Raw genomic sequence first — 20,539 nt, 5'->3', positions numbered from 1 at the left:
GGCTATCCTCCAGGAGATCCCCAGCGCTCAAGATGCTCTAGAATAATCAAGGGAGTTCAATCCCTTCTCTCTCTGCTGTCTGTAAGATGTATTGCTTGACCTGAATCGACACGATAAGGATTAGCCGTTCTGATGTAAATGGATACCTAATTCTGGCGGGCTTACCTTGTCATCTGGGACTAGCTCAATTGCCAGTCTACCTTCACTGTCTCTCTTTTCCGCTTCCGCTCCAGACTTCAACAATAAGATTGCGGCAGGTCCATGACCCTCAGAGATAGCGTGGTGAAGTGCCGTGAATCCGTCCCCATCCGTTGCGTTGACAGGGCTCTTACCCTCTTCCAAGAGGGTCTTCAAGATAGGCACAGATCCCACTGCGGCTGCTCTGTGAAGAGGAAGTTGACCACGTCTGTCCTTGACTCTAGCACTACATTTATTGGCAAGCAGGGTGCGGACGGTGGAAATATTGGCTTTGGAACTTGCGAAGTGCAGCGCATTCTATTAAACAGTAAGTCCATGTACATCCAATAGCCCTGTCCTTGTCCCGAAAGTCTGACCTGTCCGGAGTTACTTTTGATAGAGACATCAGCTCCTTTTCGCAGTAATAAGTCGATAGTCGCGTCGCCTGCGGCATCTTTTAGGCTAGCTGCAATCATGAGAGGCGTCCAACCGGATCCATCCTATGCTGATTTAGCAAGTTATGTGACAGTGCCTACTCGACATTGAAAGGCACAGGGATTCTCTTTCAAAATAGAACCGTGACACTCACTTCTACGTCTGGGTCGAAATCCTTCATAGCGACTAGCAATTCCACAACCGGGACTCGGTTGTAGGCCGCAGCCCAGTGGATTGGAAGACGCTCATCATCATCCTTCACGAACGCGGATTTTGGGTTTGCCTGTTTCAATAATCAGCCTTGCTCTTGGAGACCGGACAGTACCAGAGCCAGCTTGATCTTGCGGGGCAGCCTCGGCCCCAGGTGGAGCACAACTCACATTGAGCAACGACTCAACAACCTCGTCTAAGCAGGTATATTAGTATATTGCATTACACAAAGAAAAATTAAGCTCTCACTTCTTCCTTCTCGGGCAGCCTCGTGCAGGGCGAACTTCTGATCGGAATCCATGATGACTATGGAGGAGGAAGAGTGATATTGCGATAAGAGCTGCGATAAGCCTTCCAGGGCAGCTGAGTCAGCAATGTTGACGGCCTCGGGGGTGTTCCTGAGGTCTGCACAGCTATACATTCTACAACATCGCCATAGCTGGATGAATGTACCTTGGGGAGAGACCTACATATACCTGAGAGACTCATTTCATTAAATGGACGGAGCTTTTACAGTTGTTCTCATATATAGTGATCCATGTGATGTGATTCAATTTGTACTTTTTGTATTGGAATTGCATACGGAAGGTACATCCTAGCTCAGAATAGGTCAAATGACGAAGAAATGAATACTCAGATATCTTTCAATGAAGTCTTACGTACATTGTAGGTAGAATCGATGTCTTGGATTCCTTGGAAAATCATACACCACAGTCCACCGCCCAGACTCACCGCCCCTTTTGGACCAGGCATAATGTTGGTCAAGGATGGCGCCTGAGGCAAGAACACCCGCTGCAACTTCGATCCAAAGATTCATGCACGTCTTTGTATCTTCTTCAACCATACTTTGTCTCGCACCAATTAGAGACACAGTTTTCCTCAATTAATTGCGCTTACAAGCCTTGTTTCTAGGCTGAATCTCCGGACTCGGTTGCAGTCACAAACCTGCCGCAGGCTTTTTTTATCGCGCGCCCCATCAGATCGTGATTCTTTGGAGCTCCTCTCCTTCAGAGCACACCTTTCCATCTCACCCTCCCAATCAATACCCTGGACAACTACAATGGAATACAATTCACCCCAGTCCGCTGATGACGCCGTGCGCATGTCCGCAAAGCGGACTGCCGAACTCTTTGGTACCGAATACCTGATGGTCACACCCACAACTCTTACAGACAGCTCAATCGGCGTTTCCTACCGACGGAAGGCGGAATACGCAGATATTACCGAGCTCCCCAGAGCTCTCGCAGAGAAACAGGCGAAGGCTACAGCAGGCCGAACGAAACGACCGAAGATTCAGGCACAGGCACCCGCAGACGGCAGTGGCTCATCCATGTCACTTGTGAGGCGGCCATCGGGCGCTGGAGCGGGAGCGGGCGTAGCAGGTGGAGACCAACCTAAGAGTCTGATCCAGAGACCGTCGGCCACCAAGCAACAGCGGCCCGAGTGGCACGCGCCTTGGAAGCTGATGCGCGTTATTTCGGGACACTTAGGATGGGTGCGGTCTTTAGCAGTGGAACCGAACAACCAGTGGTTTGCCAGTGGAGCAGGAGATCGGACAATCAAGATTTGGAATCTGGCGACGGGCGCATTGCGACTCACTCTCACCGGTCACATCTCCACCGTCCGTGGCTTAGCAGTGTCACCCCGGCATCCGTACCTTTTCTCGTGCGGTGAGGATAAGATGGTCAAGTGTTGGGATCTGGAAACCAATAAGGTCATTCGTCACTACCACGGTCATCTTAGCGGTGTGTACACACTGGCCCTTCACCCTCGTCTCGATCTGTTAGTCACGGGTGGTCGTGATGGTGTGTGCCGAGTTTGGGATATGCGGACGCGAAGCAACATACACGTTCTCAGCGGACACAAAGGCACTGTTGCCGATATCAAGTGCCAAGACGCCGACCCTCAGATTATCTCAGGATCGCTGGACTCCACAGTCCGGTTGTGGGATTTGGCCGCCGGTAAGAGCATGGGTGTCTTGACGCACCACAAGAAGGGTGTTCGCAACCTGGCCATCCACCCCACCGAGTTCACGTTTGCCAGTGCCAGTACCGGTAGCATCAAGCAGTGGATGTGCCCCAAGGGCGATTTCATGCAAAACTTCGAGGGCCAGAACTCGGTAATCAACTCTCTCGCCGTCAACGACGAGAACGTTCTCTTCTCCGGTGGTGACGACGGTTCCATGTCCTTCTGGGACTGGAAGACTGGTCATCGCTTCCAATCTATGGAAACTACTGCACAGCCCGGCTCTCTTGAAGCCGAAGCCGGCGTCATGGCTTCTACCTTTGATCGTACTGGTTTGCGTCTTATCACTGGCGAAGCTGATAAGACCATCAAGATCTGGAAGCAGGACGAACAAGCTACCCCCGAGACTCACCCTTTGACTTGGGCCCCGACTCTCGGTAGACAGCGGTACTAGAGGGATGACCAGCATCACTGGCGTTCGTACCCTCTGTTCCGATTTCTCAATACCCTGTATTCATTTTCTTTCTTGCCATCAAGTTCTTTTTGGCACTATATGGAGTTAAGCGCGGTCTGTGGAAGGCCCTTGGTTTTAAAATATTCAAACATGTATCTGGAGAAATTTCCTCGGAAAGGCTCATTTCATGTCTCTGAAAAAAGAGCCTTAACGTTTTGTATGATACAAACCCAATTGAGCCAATAATACCCTTGGCAATCGGCCAGATGGACAACACGTACAAATAGCCTCTACGATCTGATCTAGAGCGCAAGACACAGCTCGACTGAAAGGGTATCGTATGCAGATTATCGTGCGATATTACACTAATCCAGATAATGCGTATCGTATCAAGACTCCTAAAAGCAAACCCTCACATCACCGCTCAATGCCCAAACCAAAGCCTTTAGCCTCAGCATCCTCCCTGAAAGCCGACCTCACGTCTTCCGCCGCAACCCTAAGACGAACTTTACTACTGCGATCGCCGCGAGTGGGAATTGTAGTACCCCCGAGCACGCTTTTAGAGCCAGAGCCTTGCTCCAGCGCCAGGACACCCGAGTTCATGAGCGACATGGCCGCATGGCCTAGGCTCCGCACGCGAGCACTGGGGCCTCCACCCAGCAAGAAATCTTTGACTCCGGCACCAGCGGCTCCAGCAACGGCGACGGCTGCATCGGCGATGCGACGGGCTTCATCGAGGACGTCGCCGAATGTAGATTCTGAAATGCCAGTCCGGTGGACGCGAGCTAGCAGGGCGGCGAGGAAGAGCTTTCCTGATAGCGGGAGGCAGCGCAAGGATTGCTGGAGTGGGGTTGATGTAGCTTCGTGAATGGCTTGCTTGATAGTGGCGATAGTAACGCGCCCCGGTTGGCCCTTCGCAGGAGGTTTAGCCACGGCTGATGTCCCGGCTTCTTTGGCTGCGATAGCATTATTGCGCCGAGCGGGGGTTTTGCTGGGCGTGGGAGGCAATGATTCTGTCTCGTCTTTGGCCTCATCTGCGGCAGCAGCCTCGTCGGCTGCTTGTTCGGCGATTTCAACAGCTCGTCGACAGATATCCAAAGCTCGTCGAGCATCACCGCTGACGGCGGCGACTTTGCGGCTTGCGAATTGGACGGCGTCTGGATCAACGATGTTACCCGGTACATTTGCCAAGCGAGTGCTGATAATTTCCATTAGATCTGTGTGACGGTATCCAGGGAATGTGATACGGGTTAAACCGAGACGACTGGAGATTTTGTTGCTTAGGGTTCTTTCAGGAAGATCCATGGTGTTGGCGACAGCCAGGACAATGAGGCGCGAGTGGCGGAGAGCAGGCCAGTTGAAGAAGTTATACATGACGGACTGATTCTTTGTGACAAGTTGATCCAGTTCATCCATGAGCACAACACAAGAGACCCGACGAGGGGAGGGATTTGAGAATTCTCTTTCGAGAAGATCCAATGCATGGGAAGGTGAGACTCGGTCGCCCTTCAAGGCTTCCCATAGTAAGGAGTAGGATTGATGCGGGTCGGTGACTTTCATGCCGTTAATCTCGACAAAGATGAAATCGTCCATCTCTTCTTCATGCACGGCAGCGTTTAGCTGTGCAACCACCTCGCGTACCGTGGCAGTCTTGCCAGTGCCTGGGGTACCGGAGATATAGATACAGGCGCCTGTGCCTTCCATGATCGCAGCACTAAGGTGGTTGTATACAGTGTTGAACTCGGTCTTTCGGCACGGCAATGAGTCTGGAACAGTGGAGACATGTAGCAAGTTCCGAGCTTGACGGTAGGGAGAGTCGAAATGCGTGGGTGAGAGGACACGGGTGCCCAGCGGGGTAAACTCGAGTGGCTTTTTCACGACAATCCTGATACATGTCAGTCGCATTCCATGAGGAATATTCATTTCCGTCGTTTCCTACCGTTTGTGGGTGGGAGTCATTAGGGACTTCTTGCGCTGTGATTGTGGCGTGGCATTCGTGGCTGCTAGTCGCTGCCTCTTTCTCGGCGTCGTAGGTACCGTGGTCTCTTTGGTGTCGACATACTGCGATGGCCCATCAGCGCTGCCTCTGCAATTGGAACGAACTGGTTCAACTCACTTCATCATCCGCTACCTTGCGTTTTCTGGAAGCCTTCAAGCCATCCCTGACCCAATTGATCAGATTGTGGATATTGTCTTCATCGTACACCTGCTCCCAGATAAACTCTTCGGTATACCGTCCTTGAACCTGGTTCACGCCTCGTCGACAAACAATGCACTTGTGGTATTCCGCCAATTCGGTCTTGTTCTTTGGAGGCCCATTCGGGTATTTAGCGTTGAAGGCGCTCTGAGACATGACCGTCCCTTTGCCGCTGATTGAAGTCAAGGGGTTGCTATTGAAATCGAGTGTGATGTACTGTTCGTTGGGCAAGGCGTCGGTCCGGCGCTTGTTCCTCGTGCCCATGAATTCGTCGGGGGATGCGAACCACATAATATTGGCAGATTTGACAATCTCGTCTTCTTCGTCCTCGTCGTCCTCTTCCAAAAACTCCGTAACGATGCCAACCCAGTCCTTTCCAGCTTCGGGGGATTTTAGAAGAATCACATCGCCCACTTTGCATTGGAATTGACCCATCTGTGCACCAACAATTTTGCGTTTTTTGCGGGCGGGACGGGAGGACCGTCTTCGACTACGTTTCGCCGGGGTATCATCGTTGTTCTCTGTTTCCTGAGTAGTCTCTTCGTTTGTGTCGTAAATCCAGTTCCACGGAAGGTCCTCGACACCTAGCTCATCATCGGAGTCGTCTCGAACCAGAGCTCCCTTGGTCATCCATTGGGCGCGCTCACGGGCGCTGCGCCTCTGAGGCGAAGATTCTGAATCGCTATCGCTCATGGGGGGTGCGAGAGATGTGATCGAACTGAAGATGCAACGAAGGAGAAATCGCGCTTGACGCGTTGTCCACTTTCGTCCCTTTTGGGTTTAGTCCGGCAGAGAGGTCTGGCCAATCAAATGCATCTATCTCTAGTATATTGCAGCTGGGTAGGTATAAACCACATGTGCACACTGCATGTTATTAATTTTATCGGTTGTCCGGTTGACATTCACCATGGTGGTGTAGTGTGCTAAAACCTCTGGCCTATGTAGGGCAGTATGCTGTGAATTGCTCGCTATGCCCGCCTAAATATTACATCTTTTGAAGTTCACCTAGTAAGAACAGAACATAGACAGCACTAAAACACTTTGAAGAGCTGGCCTTAATGTATAGCTATATGTGCTATAGCACAGCTTCCCTATTCATTTGAAGTGTTACCCAAAAGAAAAAAACGGTGTTTGATTACAACTTGTAGATGCTTCAGGATTGCGGAATATGCAGTTATCCCGGAGATACCGGAATAATATTACTCCGGAACCCTAACATCCAACGACATTCTAGTGGATCAGGTCTATACATGTATACTCCTTACTGGACCTGTTTTAACTTGGTTTCTCGCCACTACAGATGGATGGTTTCGCTTTAACCTCAGTATATAATGCAGCCTGCGTCGTTTATCTTCCGCAGTCAAGATTTCACTACAAGAACAAGCTCCATATGATCGTAGGAAGATTGGTTCCGGGACGTTCTAGCCTATCAATATCTTCTCATTGTACCGAGAAAATGACATATTGGACAAGTTCCATATTGCCTAGGCCTAGGTATATAGACATATGGGCAGTGGTGAGATCTCAGCATACGTGTATGTAATCCATAACCGCGGTTCCAGGGTTCCTAGGCAAGAATGGGTGGATGCTCTTACTACTCTGATAGTTCCCATTTAAGAAACTACACTTCAGCCTCATTTCTCTGTGTCTCCTCTGGCATTTCATTATCTATTTCAATCATTTATCTTTCTTTTACTTTCCACCTGGGTGACCTTCCTTAGGTGGTGCATCCAGCCGCCCCGGGCAATCGATCTTTCTTCAGTTCGAACGTCCCTTTGCCGACAAGGAGCGCCTTGGCACGTCTTCTGTTTTCTTTTCACTTACCGGTTTAATATTTCTGAGATAACTGTGTCGCCCCCTTTCGGCTTGGCCCCTTCCGAACGATAAACCTAGTTTTCGAACGCCGGTGGCTGTCTGATCCCGCTGAAATGGCGGCTCTACCTGAATCCTACGAGACGGAGTAAGTATATCTCACACAGGTACTTACAAGTACAATTTGCTAATTAATGCTACCAGCTGGGAGCGTATCAACGCCAAATGTGAGAGAAAAACCTTGTTTCAATTATGGTTGTATGTACTGACTTAGCTAGCATGGGAACTGCCTAACTACGGCCCCGGTCCAGACTTTAGCGGGGGAACCATCTATCGCCAGGACGATAACGAGCACGCATATAAGACGAGTCCGGATCATGATGATGAGGGTGGCTTCGAAGATGCGAACTATGGTTCCCCTCCAGTTAACTATCCGCCGCGCCCCCCGACTTCTACAGTGCCCGTAACTGGTCGATCCCTCCCAAGTGTGCCTCCTCCGCCCACACGACGACCTATTCCGAACCAAAGCGTCCTTCCAACCCAGGCAGTCATCACTGGGGCCAGAACAAGTCAAGCTCAGGCACCGGAGGGGCCAATCTTGAACGAGCGTGGGCCTAACACCAGCAATTCCAATACGTTAGCACCACAGCCGCATCATGCGTCGCGTAATCCCAGATCAGGCCAACGCACCCCTCGCAGGGGGGCTCATACTGACACACCACGAGCACGGTTTCAGTCAAAGAAAGGCAGTTCTGCTTCGGCTCAGTCGCAACACAGAGCTAAGAATCCACCTAACGCACCAGGGCAAAATGACTCTTATTCCAAGGCAAAGTGGCGCAAAGGCCTTTCTCCAGATGGTAAGTGTGCTTACATCAACATTGAGCCCCCAATTAACAGCCATATAGCTTCTTATCGTTTACCTTACGAGTGTCAAGTGTTCCAAGAAAAGTGAGTACATAAAAATCCGCAGTTGTTGGCCGTACAACTAACCCAGACATTGAAGGATTCGGCAAGTGACTTCTGGGGAAGCTTCCAACATCGACTTTCGCCAGAGGATCATCGAGGAGACAGATGCCTATGTGAGGATAAGTGCGGGAAATGCCAAAGTCAGTTTCAACTAAATTTCCCCAAGATTCGGGAGGCTCAATATACTGATAACGCAAAGTTGCTTCACATCTGGGGCCGACAAAATCAGGTTTTGGCGGCCCAGAATCTGCTTCAGGATATGTTGAATCAGTTAATGCAGCAGGGGACATCGGCTAAGGCACCATCGCGTTGGACCAAGATACACGCACATTCGAATACGAAAGTTGCCCATGCCCGGACACGGGAAAGCCACCAGGAAAGATTGTCCGAGATGCGAAAGCCACCGAAAATTGCTACGGACTACACGGTATGTATCGCACTCTGCCAGCCCTACTTTGTTTTTGAACCTTATTAAAACTAACCAACCCTGGATGCTACAGCTTGGCTTCCTCTGGCCCCCGGACGGCCCGTCACTGAACTACTTTGTTACTGCTCGACGCGAGCTCCTCGATTTCATTCGCTTGAAATATGACGTGAACATCTACATCAAGCCTGGTATCCCAGACTACCTTTTCATGTCTGGAAATAATGAGCGGGATATGTGCATCATTGCATCTCGGTTCCGAGAGCTGTGGGAGAGGCTGATGGTCCAGCACGAGACGGAAATCAAGCTGTTCCTTGTTGCGGCGCCCCGGGCAGAGGTTATGAGAACTCATGTACTCCTGCAGAAGTCTGGTGGGCTTTCGACACCTGTCATCTGTGGACCGGAACTGGCCCCAGAGGTGGCCGCAAACTGGAAGACCACTGCGGATGAGATCAAGCTCAGCAATAAGAACATGGTCACCACCCGCCTGAGGAAAGCACTGCATGTGATTCCTCAATTCCGGGGATTCCTGCAAATGCGAGCAAAGTTCGGTTCATTCGCGTTGCAACAGTGGCGCAAGCCGAAAGATGGCACTTCCTATGAGTTCTCGGAGTTTCGCGAGATGCTTACCCATATGAACACCGAGGGACGTTTGCTCCCAGGGTATGTTATCACCCCCCGCTGGAATCTGATGGCTTGCTGACTGACTTATCTCTTAGAATCCGGTTGCAGCAAGATGAGATCTTCAACCGAATCATAGAATCAACCTTCCTTAAGCCCTGGGGTAAAGCCAAGATCAAATCGCTGCTGAGCCTGATGCCTAGATATTCCGCCAACTTTGAGTACCAAGTGAACAATGAGTCGGTGATCCGCGTGGAAGCGAAATTCTCTCTTCCTGTTGGCTCACAGGAGTTTGAAGTCAACGGAATCCGTTGTTTCAAATCAAAGCAAATTGGTGCTCCTGTTGATCGCCAAATGCCAATGCAGATCAGCATGATCGACTTCGAAAGGTTCGTTTATCCCGGATCGTTTTCGAATTTTACTGGAAGCTGAGTTTGAATATAGGTCCGACTGGCAACTCGAAGTGAAGGCTCTTGAACTTTGCCCCGAAAATGAGATCCCCCCGGATCTAGACAAATTTATGCGTTCGATTGGTTTCCAATGGAACGCAAACGCAAAGAGCATTGGATCTGCCCCCAAGCGCAAGGCGAGGTTCTCCTATGGTTCGCCAATCAAGCGCTTCGTCGAAAAGGCCACAATTCAGCTCCAAGTCAAAGACTCGCCGCATGTATTCGAACTCGCCCGCTTCGACGAGTACACGTACGCGGCTGGTCAATGGTCGATGAACCCAAAAGTGTCCTGGGGTGCATCATTGTTCAATCCTGACTGGGACGATATACTGGGTGAACAGGCTGATATCAAGGTCCTCGACACATCCAAAGATGCGTGTCTATCGGTGTTCTTTCCCCCACCGGGGGATGGTGAGGAGCGGACGGAGAAGCAGAAGACCGACGACGAGCTCCGCAAGGAAGCCGAAATCCGAAAGGTGGAAGAGGAGAAGCAGCTGGGCCTTTTCATGAGCACTGTCCAGCAGGTTGCGCGGATGCTGGGGAATCCAGGTGCTGAGATGCCAGATGTTCTTGAGACTGATCTCGGAAGTCTGTTCTAGTCGATGTCAGCACAATCGTCCCAACGTTGTCAAACCTCATGGGACCACAAGAGCCAACCCGAAGAAAAAAAAAGAAGGAAAAGGTAGAAAAAAAAGGAGGAAAACGACAAAATGCCAACAAAAAGCAGCACTACCTAGCTACCGTCCAGCTTGCTTATCGAGCCTGGATCATTAGGTATGTAGCAATAATAGTTCCAATTCATATTCGAAGTTATTCCTGGTTTCCAATACCGTAGAGCCTCTTCAGCCCTGGATTGGGCCGTTTTTCTTCTTCTCGTTCTTCTTATAATTCATCCTCGGTTTGTTTGTTCCTGTACATGATTTCGATTTCTCTAAGGTAAATCATGTTGAACTATTCGTACCAAGTAGGTTCAGTTTAGCCCGCAGCAGCCTGAGGAGCACCCTCTGAGAGCATCTTCTGCCTCAATGCTGTAGAGAGATTAAGTTAGCGTATGATGAAAAAGGGCTTCGCAAGGCAATGGGACTCCCGCCGCCTATTATCCGGGAAAAACGGGGGCAACTCACTCTCTTCCACAATGCGCAATTGCGAGCTCTTGGTCTGTACGATCTTCTCCAACTCCTGCAAGTTCGCGTCCAAGCCCTTGACCTTCTCATCATAGAACGCAACCGCCTTAGGCGCAGTCTGGACGAAAAACAAATCGTCAGCCCAATCACCCAACCCCCAGACATATCCCCATCGCGACATACCTTCTCAACATAGAATCCAGTTCCGACATCAACAAGCACCTTCTCGCGATCCGTCAAGCGGCCCTTGACGTACAGCGAACTGGTGAGGGGCACGAGGATCTCATCGCGGCCATCGGTTCCCTTCTTCGCGTTCCCAGTCACGCCATCATTGATTGAGCGCACACAATCACGGAACTTGGCTTGGGCGGCGCGCAGCTTCGTGTGCGAGGTGGTCAGGTGTTCCAATTCGGAGGTGAGACGGGTTTGGAGGGCGCGGAGCTGAGGAACAGAAAGAGAGGCGAGGTTGACTGGTTTCAGGTTGGTTAGCTGTGGGTTTTTCTCCATATGACATGCAGAGCCGGAAGCCCGTGCTGCGGTGTCATCTTGGTGTTGGGGATGGGAGACGCACTTGAGCCTTGGGGAGCTCCATCTGTGTTTTGTGACATTTTGGTATTCGGGATGTAGAGTAGGGTATCTCGGGGATCAATTTCCAAGTCGGGAGTTTTGTGTTATTGTAGATCAGGTCCTCGCATTGGGACTGTATAGGTGTATAGGGTGGTGGGGGGAGCTTCAAAAAACTCCTGGGTCTGATGCGTGGTGATAGTGGGGTTAATCTTGGAAGTGTGGGCAGAACAGTGGATGAGTTATACACACGCACCTGACTACCTCACTTGGACTTGACAATAACCAAAGGGTTAATTATTACTTCCATAGTGTATTTAGAGCCTCTAATTATGTTAAAAGGAAGTGGAAGTTGTCGGTGTGTTACCTCTGTATTATCATCCATGACTACAAGTACCTATAGGTAGATACAAGTAGGTGGAATGTTATCGGGGAAATTAGAGATCACTCCGACGATTCCCTCTTCTCCGCTCCGCTCCGGAATCCTCGTTCACCACATACCAATGGCTTCCAGACTGGCAGCATGTGAAGCTTGCAGAAAAGCAAAAGTTGCCTGTGATCATAAAAGACCAGCATGTACTCGATGTGCAAGTAACGATAGAGCTGGAATATGCATCTACCGAACAACGCCGTTCAAGAGAAGAAGAGTGTCGAGCTCTACACCTGTGCAGTCTCCTAGGTATGTGATATGTGATCCGTACATGTGATTATCCTGTTTCTTTCCACATGCTTATTGACTTTGAAGCCGGCTACCTCCGGCCCAACCATCTTTCACCGCAAGGAGTAATCCCTATCCAAACCCCGGCTTCCTGGGGTCCTCCAGCCATGTCGCTATTTTCAACGAAATTTCCCCGCAAGACTATCATGCATCCGATACCTACCATGCCTCCGAGGACATGACGATGCTCATGCAGTCGCAGTCTACTGGCGAGAATATTTTGTTAATCCAAGGCGCGGATGTCCTCAGGCAGCTGCTAAACACATTTCCTCTAGCCGCCATGAAGGATTTTGTTACTTTTTGGCTGGCAACAGGTGCAAATCTAGCTCTAGCAGAGCCTTTTACCGAGAAGTGCACTGAAAACATGACGCGCCTATTCACGTCCTTCTCACAGGAAGACAATTGGCATTTGGCATACGCCCAACGTCTAACACAAAATTCCCGGGAACCTTTGCAGTTTAACAGCACTTCAGATATGGAAAGTTTCTCTGCCCAGTTCCTCGATCAGAAATTCCGATGGGAAAGTCTAGGTATCTTCCTCTCTGCTGTGACCCGAGCAGCGATCGATATATCATTTTTCCCGCCATTGTTCAAAACCGAAAAGGACCAATTCATGCTTCGGAAGCTATCTACAAAATTGAGCGATCTCGCATTAGATATTGCGCTCTCCCTGGATTGCTTGAACGACCTACAACTGGTTCTACAGTATGAGAACTGTATTGTACATACCCATGTTGACGGGGACCAAAGTAAGAATTCTCCCTTATTTTCATCTGAAAACTCGCAGCTCACCGATAATCAAGGCTATCATTCGTGGAGTAGGCTTGGAGACGTTGTGTCGTCCATGTTTGCACTCGGCTACCATGAGAATGTCGACAAAACCAAGCCACCAATTCCGATTTTCCTTGCGGAATTGCGAAAGACAGCTTGGGCCACCACATACTCCGCCGACAAGAATATTGCTATATTCCTTGGTCGGCCACCTCGGATGAGCAAGCGGTTCTGTCACTTTCAAGTGCCTTTATCACCAACAAGTTCGGATCAGGTTTCGAACACTTCACACGTTGAGGACGAGGTCGTCAGATGGAAAACAGATACACCCATTTGCTATAGGTCAGGTATTCGGTGGGCGACCCTTTGCTCCGCACTGAAAGAAGACGTCCTCGAATTGCTTCGATCAAAGCAGCGCGACAATTTCAGCCAGAAAGCTAGGTAAGTTAGAGCTCTATTATGTGGGATATACTGGCTCATCCTAGTGTGACATACATAGCATCATTCGGCAGAAAGCCGAAACTCAATGGGCACACCTACCCCCTCACTTCCACCTTTCGGGCTCTTTGAAAGAATGCTCTGGAGATGCATTCGAACGCGACCTCCTAGCTAGCATACGTCTGGACCAACTACATGTTCTCTTCCTACTTCAATTGTCGTTTCTCGATACCCTGACCGAGCCCGATTCATCTATACTCGACATCTCGGATCAAATGCTCTCTCTTGTAGTGGACGCGATTCTTTTACGAGATCAACTGGTCAACTCTGGAACTGGACTCGTTTGGAAGGTATGTCTGTCTTTTCTAACCTTTAATTACTGAACTAAACCTCTGTCAGATCGCCCACTTCGGCCTCCCGGCTGCAGGGATTATTCTCCTTTCAATGCTGAAACAACATCGCACATTAACCGAAGCGAGATCCTCATGGTCCAAAACAATACTAAATCTCGGTATATTTGTTGCGCAGGTACAGGTAGGGAGCATCGTTCGGCGTGGAGATCCGAACTACGCCTTGGTATCCAAAGCGACACAGACGATTGAACGGTTCCTTGATTCAATTCACCGCGAAGGAATACAATCCCCGACGCAACCGCCACCGCATCTAGGAGAGAATGGTGATTGGGCTTCATTTTTCAGCCAGGATCTGTGCGATTTCGAGACTGACTTTTGGGAGAACCTCGCGTATCATCCTTCTTTGTTGGCTTCCGACCCTACTTTGCCTGCCATCTAGTAGGTAAACGTAGTGATACACTGGAAGAATATATGACGTGATGAATTATCCATCCTCTATGGATGTCTTGCTTTGGAGGCAGACTGAGCTCGTTCGATTTGCTGATGAGCTTTTGGACGAGATAAAGTAGCATATGTAAGATGAAGGACTTGGAGCTTTAAAGGCAGCAACGACTAGCTTTTGTACCATGCACGCAGTCAATTTGCTACAAGCGAGGAATTCATCCATACTCTCAAACTGAGATACAAAACCCTTTATGAGCGTTGCCATGAAATTCCATCTAACAAAGAACATTGAACACAAGGCAAGGAAGACGAGCTTTCGGAACCGTACAAACTATAACCTCTGCCCATGTGCTGGAGGTTATATATTGAAGTTGTGTTTGGATGCCTTCCACTTTTCGGTGTTGAAGCCAGAAGAAACAAGACCGACAAATAGCCATTGACCACAAGATACACCCATGGAAAAGAGTGATTTTATCACCTGTCCTTCTTTGTATAACATGTGCTACATTAGATAGGCCACAACTATGCAGTTTCTATAACGGTATTCATCATCGGACATGAAGTTGTTTCAAGTACCCGTGAATACATGAATATAAAGAATGGACCTCTGCATCAATGGAATTATAAGTACTAAGCAAGCTAAAAGGATGCATACCTAGATATCTAGGTACTCCTTGTATTAAACAATCGAAGAACAAGAATAAAATTTATTCTAGTATACAACATACAACCAAGTAGCGTATACAAGTCAAATCTGATGATGGCAAAATCTGGCAGTGTCTATATATTATGGCCTTTTGCCCTTCTTCTTAGTCTAGTCTATTTTATGTTTGTATATCATATCCATACTTCCCGACCGCGTGGAATAATCGTCAACTAAATCACTCACCTATTTCCAAACCCTCCTAGAGCTCCTCAGGTTGCTCCGGTGGAGTAGATCCGCGGCCCGTAAGACCGAGATATCCTCTCATAGTAGACCACACGCTACTATCTGTTTCACCAGACGTATTCGCAATCTTATAAGGCTTATACGTTTCATCATCCATCGGGATATCGCCATCAGCATCCGGCTCTGGTTGATCGCCACCTGAAGAAGAGTCACTTAGAGTAGTAAAGTTTGCCCACTCGGACTGCTTCTTTTGTGGCGGGGAAGACGGGTCATCTTGCTCACCATCATCATCCCTAGACCGCTTGCGACTCTCACGTTCAATAGTAGGTGCAGAAACATCTATGCCGGTGCCAGGCGGAGATGGAGCTTCCATAAGATCGGTCATAAGGGAGTCATAATCTGGTAAATCCGGGATAGAGGCGTAAAGGCTTTCTAATGCAGAAGCATCTAGGTCAGGCAGTGGAGCTTCCAGAAGATCTGTCATAAGGTAGTCATTCCGTGGTTCATCAGGGATAGGGGCGTTAAGGTCTTCTAATGCAGAAACATCCAGGTCAGTACCAGGCAGAGATGGAGCTTCTATAAGACCGGTCGTAAGGAAGTCATAATCTGGTAAATCCGGGATAGAGGCGTAAAGGCTTTCCAATGCAGAAGCATCTAGGTCAGTAACGGGCAGAGATAGATGTTCCATAGGATCTGTCATAAGATAGTCATTTTGTGGTTCATCTGGGATAGGGGCGTGAAGGTCTTCTGGTGCAATAACGACAGCATGGGCTGGATCGAGAATAATGCTAGGTTGAATTTGAGGACCGGAAGTAGGAGTGAGGGCAAATGCGGTGAGAGATTCACTAAGAGGAGCTGTAGTATTAGTAAGAGCCTGGTGGGGATTCTTAGAACTTGGCCCCGTGGACCTTCCAAAAGGGACGCGACTACGGGGAGGAGGAGCGATGGCAAGGCGTCTATCAATAGGAGGAGGGGGAAGGACATAGACAGAGATAGGAGCTGAAGCAGGAGCCAGAGCTGGAGCAGGGGCAAGGGGACGGAAACGGCCACGAGGTGGAGGTGGAGCTGGAGGTGGAGGTGGAGGTTGAGCTGGAGGTTGAGCTGGAGGTTGAGCTGGAGGTTGAGCTGGAGGTGGAGCTGGAGCTGGAATAGGGGATGTTATGGCGGGTGGGTCGGGAGTAAACTGAGCTTCGTATCTAGCGCGGATTAGCGCTGTGTCTTGCTCATCGAAATGCAAATTTGGAGTAGGATCGGGATCAGAAGATGTTGTGTCGGTTGCTCCGTATCCAGCGCGAATTAGTGATGTCATTAGCGCTGCGTCTCGCTCATCGAAATACAAGTCTTGAGTAGCAGCAGGAGCCGGAGCAGCAGATGCTGCGCCGGATGGCTGAGATCCGTATTCAGCTCCCGTAAACGCTGTCAGTAGTGCCATGTCTTGCTCATCGAGATACAAATTCGGAGCAGGAGCGGGAGCAGCAGATATTGTGTCGGGTGGCGGAGATCCGTCTCCAGCGGCCGTAAACGCTGTCAGTAGCGCCATGTCTTGCTCATCGAGATATAAATCCGTGTCTTGCTCATCGAAATATAAATCCAAAGTAGGGGCGGCAGCAGGGGTGGTAGTAGGAGTGGGAGCTGGAACTGAAACAGGGTTAGGGACTGGAGCAGGATTAGGAGCAGGAGCCGGAGTGGGGGCAGGGCTAGGGGCAGGCGCAGGATCAGGCGCAGGATCAGGCGCAGGATCAGGCGCACGAGCACCAGCACGAGTACCAGCACGAGTACTAGCACGAGTACCAGCACGAGGCCGAGCAGGAGCAGGCGTAGGAACAGACGCAGATATAGGTGTAGGTGTAGCTTTAGGTGCAGGATCAGGCGCACACACACCAGCACGAGTACCAGCGCGAGTACCAGCACGAGTACCAGCACGAGTACTAGCGCGAGTACCAGCACGAGGCCGAGCAGAAGCAGGCGTAGGAACAGGCGTAGGTGTAGGTGTAGCTTTAGGTGCAAGTGCAGGCGCAGGGGCACGAGCTCCAGCACGAGCACGAGCACGAGTACGTGGCCGAGCAGGAGCAGGCGTAGGTGCAGGTGCAGGAGCAGGAGCAGGAGCAGGTGCAGGTGCAGGTGCAGGTGCAGGTGCAGGTGCAAGAGCAGGTTTAGGTGCAAGAGCAGGGGCAGGGGCACGAGGCTGACGCCGAGGACGGGCACGAGGACGATCAAGAGTAGAAGGACGAATAGGAAGTGAAGAAGGAACGTCATCAATAGGAGGAGTACGAATAGGGCCACGTTTAGGGGCAGGAACACGAGCAGGACCAGAAACACGAGCAGGAGCAGGAGCAGGAGCAGGGACGAAAACAGAACTAGGATCAGCGACAAGAAGACGCCTATCAACAGGAGGAGGAGCAGGAGCAGGAGTAAAAACAGGAACAGGAACACGAGCAGGAGCAGGAGCAGGAGCAGGGGCAGGAGCAGAGGCAGGAGCAAAAGCAGGGACGAAGACAGAGCTAGGATCAGCGACAAGAAGACGCCTATCAATAGGAGCAGGAGCAGGAGCAGGAGCAAAAACAGGAACAGGAACAAGAGCAGGACCAGGACCAGGACCAGGAGGGCGAGGTGCAAGGCCCCCTGCAGGAGTAGGTAGACGGACAAGTTTAACAGTAGGATAGTTGGGGTCGACGACTCTCCATGAAGGATCAGTGAAGCGGTAATATCTAAGAACGTTGAACATACGCTCTGTAAGTGTCGCTGGATCTGGGACATGAGCACGAACTATAGCTGGCAAATCGCTTTGCCTAGCGGTGAGCCTCTGTCTAATCTCGAATCCCAACTGAGCTTTAAATGTCGATGACCAATCTCTTCCTCTTTGAAGACAGTCGTGCAACATGGGGTTATGGATCTCTCGAAGCAAGCGGAGGATGGCTAATTTTTCGGCATTGTTCGTGGCCAGATCGATACCAAGTGCTTCCCAAATTGGTCTCTCATGCTTTGTGCTCATATTCACTTTGAATTCTATGGGTTTCGGAGGCATATTGGATGATGTCCGCAGGAAGTGATCCTGCTAAATGTCGGCCTACTGAATTGGACTGCTAGATGGTTAGACTGTTGACGTGTTAGCTTGTTTTATTGTATTGTTGCCTGTCGACTTGAAGTTGTTCGGATCTTTTATAGACTACGATGGTTTAAGTGGGATGCCTCGATTGCTAAATACCTAAAAGACCCTTTCTTTGTACTTGCTAGATTATTGCAGACATTGTCTATGTATTTCGGGAGACACAAAGGGACGTATTCTTGTCAATGGGAGCATGTCGAGAACAAAGCGATTCATGAGATATTTGGCAAATCCAAACAAGACCTTTACCAACTATCGGCCAATTAAATACATTCCCAACGTATTGTTTCTGATGATATAGAAACAAAGGAAGAGAAGGGGAGGAAGTGCCCAGGGACAACTAGAGCCGCCATTTAGGAACAAAGGGAACAGACCAGACTCTTGAAGCAAGACTAGGAATATATCAATCTATAAATAGCCCTCTACTTAAGCAAAAATTGTCACCATCAAAGAGAATCATCCGAAAGATGATAGAATATCTGTATATTTCTGATGCCTCTAGTGGAACATGTTCGACAGAACAACATTCAGCTTGGTGATCAGCCGCTTAAACTGCAACTGGATATGGGACTGGATACGAAGACGAAGACTCGCAGAACCAAAACTGTGACAATTAATATAGAATAATATCCACGGCCTGCTTTTCAATAGCATCAGGATTAGCTTATCGGTAATCATTAATGCCTACAGGCATAATACTCGCATCCTGGACGCGAGGGTTATGGACTCTATAGACACAGAAGTCCGGAGCAACTATCTTTCCCATTGCAGCAGTGCCGGCTAAATAATCGTGCGCCATACCAGTCACCGAATACGCGCTTGGAAGTCCTCACTTGGCGATTGCGAGGATAAGGTAAACATTCCACGGGGAGACACCTCGGCCTCGATGTAATCTGTCAATGTGCGTGTATCCAGCGGAGCCTGTATAACTCGACGACTGCGATGGATGGGACTGACGCGATCGACTCCTATGGGAAGTACTTGGACCGGCCAAAGGTGAGTCGTTGAGTGATGATCATCGAACACTAACGGTTCCTCTATAAGTAGATACTAGTAACTTGACCGAGGTCATGATAAAGCTACCATCTATTGGACCCCTGCGGCCCCGAGCGGCGTATACACGATTAATGTCTCAATAAGAGGCTTCCCGGGATCGGGGTTGCGATCACGCTTTTGTGGGTTTCCATCGGTGAGCTCAGGTCGATGAAGAATAGCTCTAGTCATAAGCTGGAATCGGCTTACTGACACCCACATCTATCCCCTGAGCAACCATTCGGGCTATGTTGAACTCCAATCACACTCCACACCTCTCCGATGGGCTCCTAAATGGATATGGTCACTTGAGATTACTCTTAGAGACGGAGGCAATATGAAGTAGGCTATCAAACTCATTTTGCTTGGGATCTACTTCAGTGCCGAGGAATGACTCCTTCATAAGTAGAGAAGAAACATGTTATAATTCCATCGCTCGTGTCCGACTATTATAACCCAGTTAATATAGTCGGCTGCATGGCCCCGCCTCTAGTCACTAAGGTTAATCACGTTTCTCCTTCCCACGCCCGGTGTAGACCTCGTGTACTCGGTCCTCGGGTTTGGGTTATGGCTGGGTCTTATATGTCCAGTCAAGGTCCGCGCCAAGAAAGGAGAAGTACCTAGGAAGGTCTGAACATTGGGATACGTAGAGGGGTCACTACGTGACCCAAGACAAGGATGTTGAGGGATGAACGGGTTCGGTTGCTTAAGGCGCGAGGCAACCACGCAACCCTGTCAGACCACCTATAATGGTGTAAGCGGCTTTAGACAAAGAAACCTCCATGATTTTCATCATCATATACCAATATTTCCGATAGATTTCAGAGGAGGATCCAACCATAGTATCCAAAATGTCACCCTAGCATAGCGTCATGAGATCGACTACTTCGCGGCTGAACAGAGGGCTGGGAGGCATCATGTGATCCGGATATATCCGATGCTGACTGCAGTCTTACACGTTCTTCGTCATCTCCATGGATGTTGCAGATGCAGGAATCCGAATCCGAGACTCACCTCCTTTTCAGCTTACGGGAGACAAACGGCCAATCAGCCTGTAATAAAACATCCTTTGCAGGGTCATAGTTTCGAGCCTATTCCCTTAACACGTTTTTTGCCGCATGACTCAAAAGGCCGAGGCTTGGCCTTCATGATCATCCTTCTACCCCCGCATACGCTTTGACATGGGTGGATTCAGCGGTGATCGATGATCGATGATTATTGTCAGATTTGGGTGGGTTTTAAAGACCGGGGGCTGTCCTACACTATTTCTAACATGCCTTTACCACTACTTTAATCTATGTCGGTGACATCTCAACCCACAAATGTAATAATATGGCGTGTTGCCCGTAACTTGGCCGGGTGCTTGGATCCCCGTTAGCGTCTTAGTGCT

General features: G+C 49.6%; 7 protein-coding genes across 7 annotated transcripts; 3 read left to right on the top strand and 4 right to left on the bottom strand.

Annotated features, from left to right (window-relative positions):
* Positions 1 to 46: 46 nt before the first annotated feature.
* Positions 47 to 1,123, bottom strand: N7525_011006 (ankyrin repeat domain-containing protein; the record flags this gene model as incomplete). The annotated part of the gene is made up of 6 exons (XM_002560762.2): positions 47 to 100; positions 166 to 495; positions 555 to 677; positions 767 to 895; positions 993 to 1,018; positions 1,072 to 1,123. The coding sequence occupies 6 exons, from the start codon at positions 1,121 to 1,123 to the stop codon at positions 47 to 49; spliced, it is 714 nt and encodes a 237-aa protein (XP_002560808.2).
* Positions 1,124 to 1,882: 759 nt separating this feature from the next.
* Positions 1,883 to 3,241, top strand: N7525_011005 (WD40 repeat domain-containing protein; the record flags this gene model as incomplete). Its single annotated transcript, XM_002560763.1, has 1 exon — positions 1,883 to 3,241. The coding sequence occupies one exon, from the start codon at positions 1,883 to 1,885 to the stop codon at positions 3,239 to 3,241; it is 1,359 nt and encodes a 452-aa protein (XP_002560809.1).
* A 417-nt stretch (positions 3,242 to 3,658) lies between these two features.
* Positions 3,659 to 6,131, bottom strand: N7525_011004 (origin recognition complex subunit 1; the record flags this gene model as incomplete). Its single annotated transcript, XM_061215315.1, has 3 exons — positions 3,659 to 5,126; positions 5,181 to 5,302; positions 5,358 to 6,131. 3 exons carry the CDS (start codon positions 6,129 to 6,131, stop codon positions 3,659 to 3,661), a joined length of 2,364 nt encoding a protein of 787 aa, XP_061067827.1.
* A 1,235-nt stretch (positions 6,132 to 7,366) lies between these two features.
* Positions 7,367 to 10,309, top strand: N7525_011003 (uncharacterized protein; the record flags this gene model as incomplete). The annotated part of the gene is made up of 9 exons (XM_061215314.1): positions 7,367 to 7,398; positions 7,455 to 7,477; positions 7,529 to 8,107; positions 8,156 to 8,198; positions 8,254 to 8,329; positions 8,383 to 8,643; positions 8,717 to 9,303; positions 9,360 to 9,650; positions 9,706 to 10,309. The coding sequence occupies 9 exons, from the start codon at positions 7,367 to 7,369 to the stop codon at positions 10,307 to 10,309; spliced, it is 2,496 nt and encodes an 831-aa protein (XP_061067826.1).
* Positions 10,310 to 10,685: 376 nt separating this feature from the next.
* Positions 10,686 to 11,442, bottom strand: N7525_011002 (prefoldin subunit 5; the record flags this gene model as incomplete). Its single annotated transcript, XM_002560766.1, has 4 exons — positions 10,686 to 10,738; positions 10,835 to 10,952; positions 11,018 to 11,304; positions 11,406 to 11,442. 4 exons carry the CDS (start codon positions 11,440 to 11,442, stop codon positions 10,686 to 10,688), a joined length of 495 nt encoding a protein of 164 aa, XP_002560812.1.
* A 378-nt stretch (positions 11,443 to 11,820) lies between these two features.
* N7525_011001 (uncharacterized protein) lies at positions 11,821 to 14,081 on the top strand (the record flags this gene model as incomplete). Its single annotated transcript, XM_061215313.1, has 5 exons — positions 11,821 to 12,077; positions 12,144 to 12,865; positions 12,920 to 13,328; positions 13,387 to 13,675; positions 13,725 to 14,081. Coding segments are annotated over 5 exons (2,034 nt in total), but the record flags the coding sequence as incomplete, so codon positions are not given.
* Positions 14,082 to 15,027: 946 nt separating this feature from the next.
* On the bottom strand, positions 15,028 to 18,036 carry N7525_011000 (uncharacterized protein; the record flags this gene model as incomplete). Its single annotated transcript, XM_002561019.2, has 1 exon — positions 15,028 to 18,036. One exon carries the CDS (start codon positions 18,034 to 18,036, stop codon positions 15,028 to 15,030), a length of 3,009 nt encoding a protein of 1,002 aa, XP_002561065.2.
* Positions 18,037 to 20,539: the final 2,503 nt, after the last annotated feature.

Source organism: Penicillium rubens (assembly GCF_028828025.1).
Source record: "Penicillium rubens strain IBT 27055 chromosome Unknown utg000004l_segment0_segment0, whole genome shotgun sequence".
Classification (NCBI taxonomy): Eukaryota; Fungi; Ascomycota; class Eurotiomycetes; order Eurotiales; family Aspergillaceae; genus Penicillium; species Penicillium rubens.
Note: the sequence above shows the minus strand (reverse complement) of the source record. Positions and strands in the feature narration are given on the sequence as shown.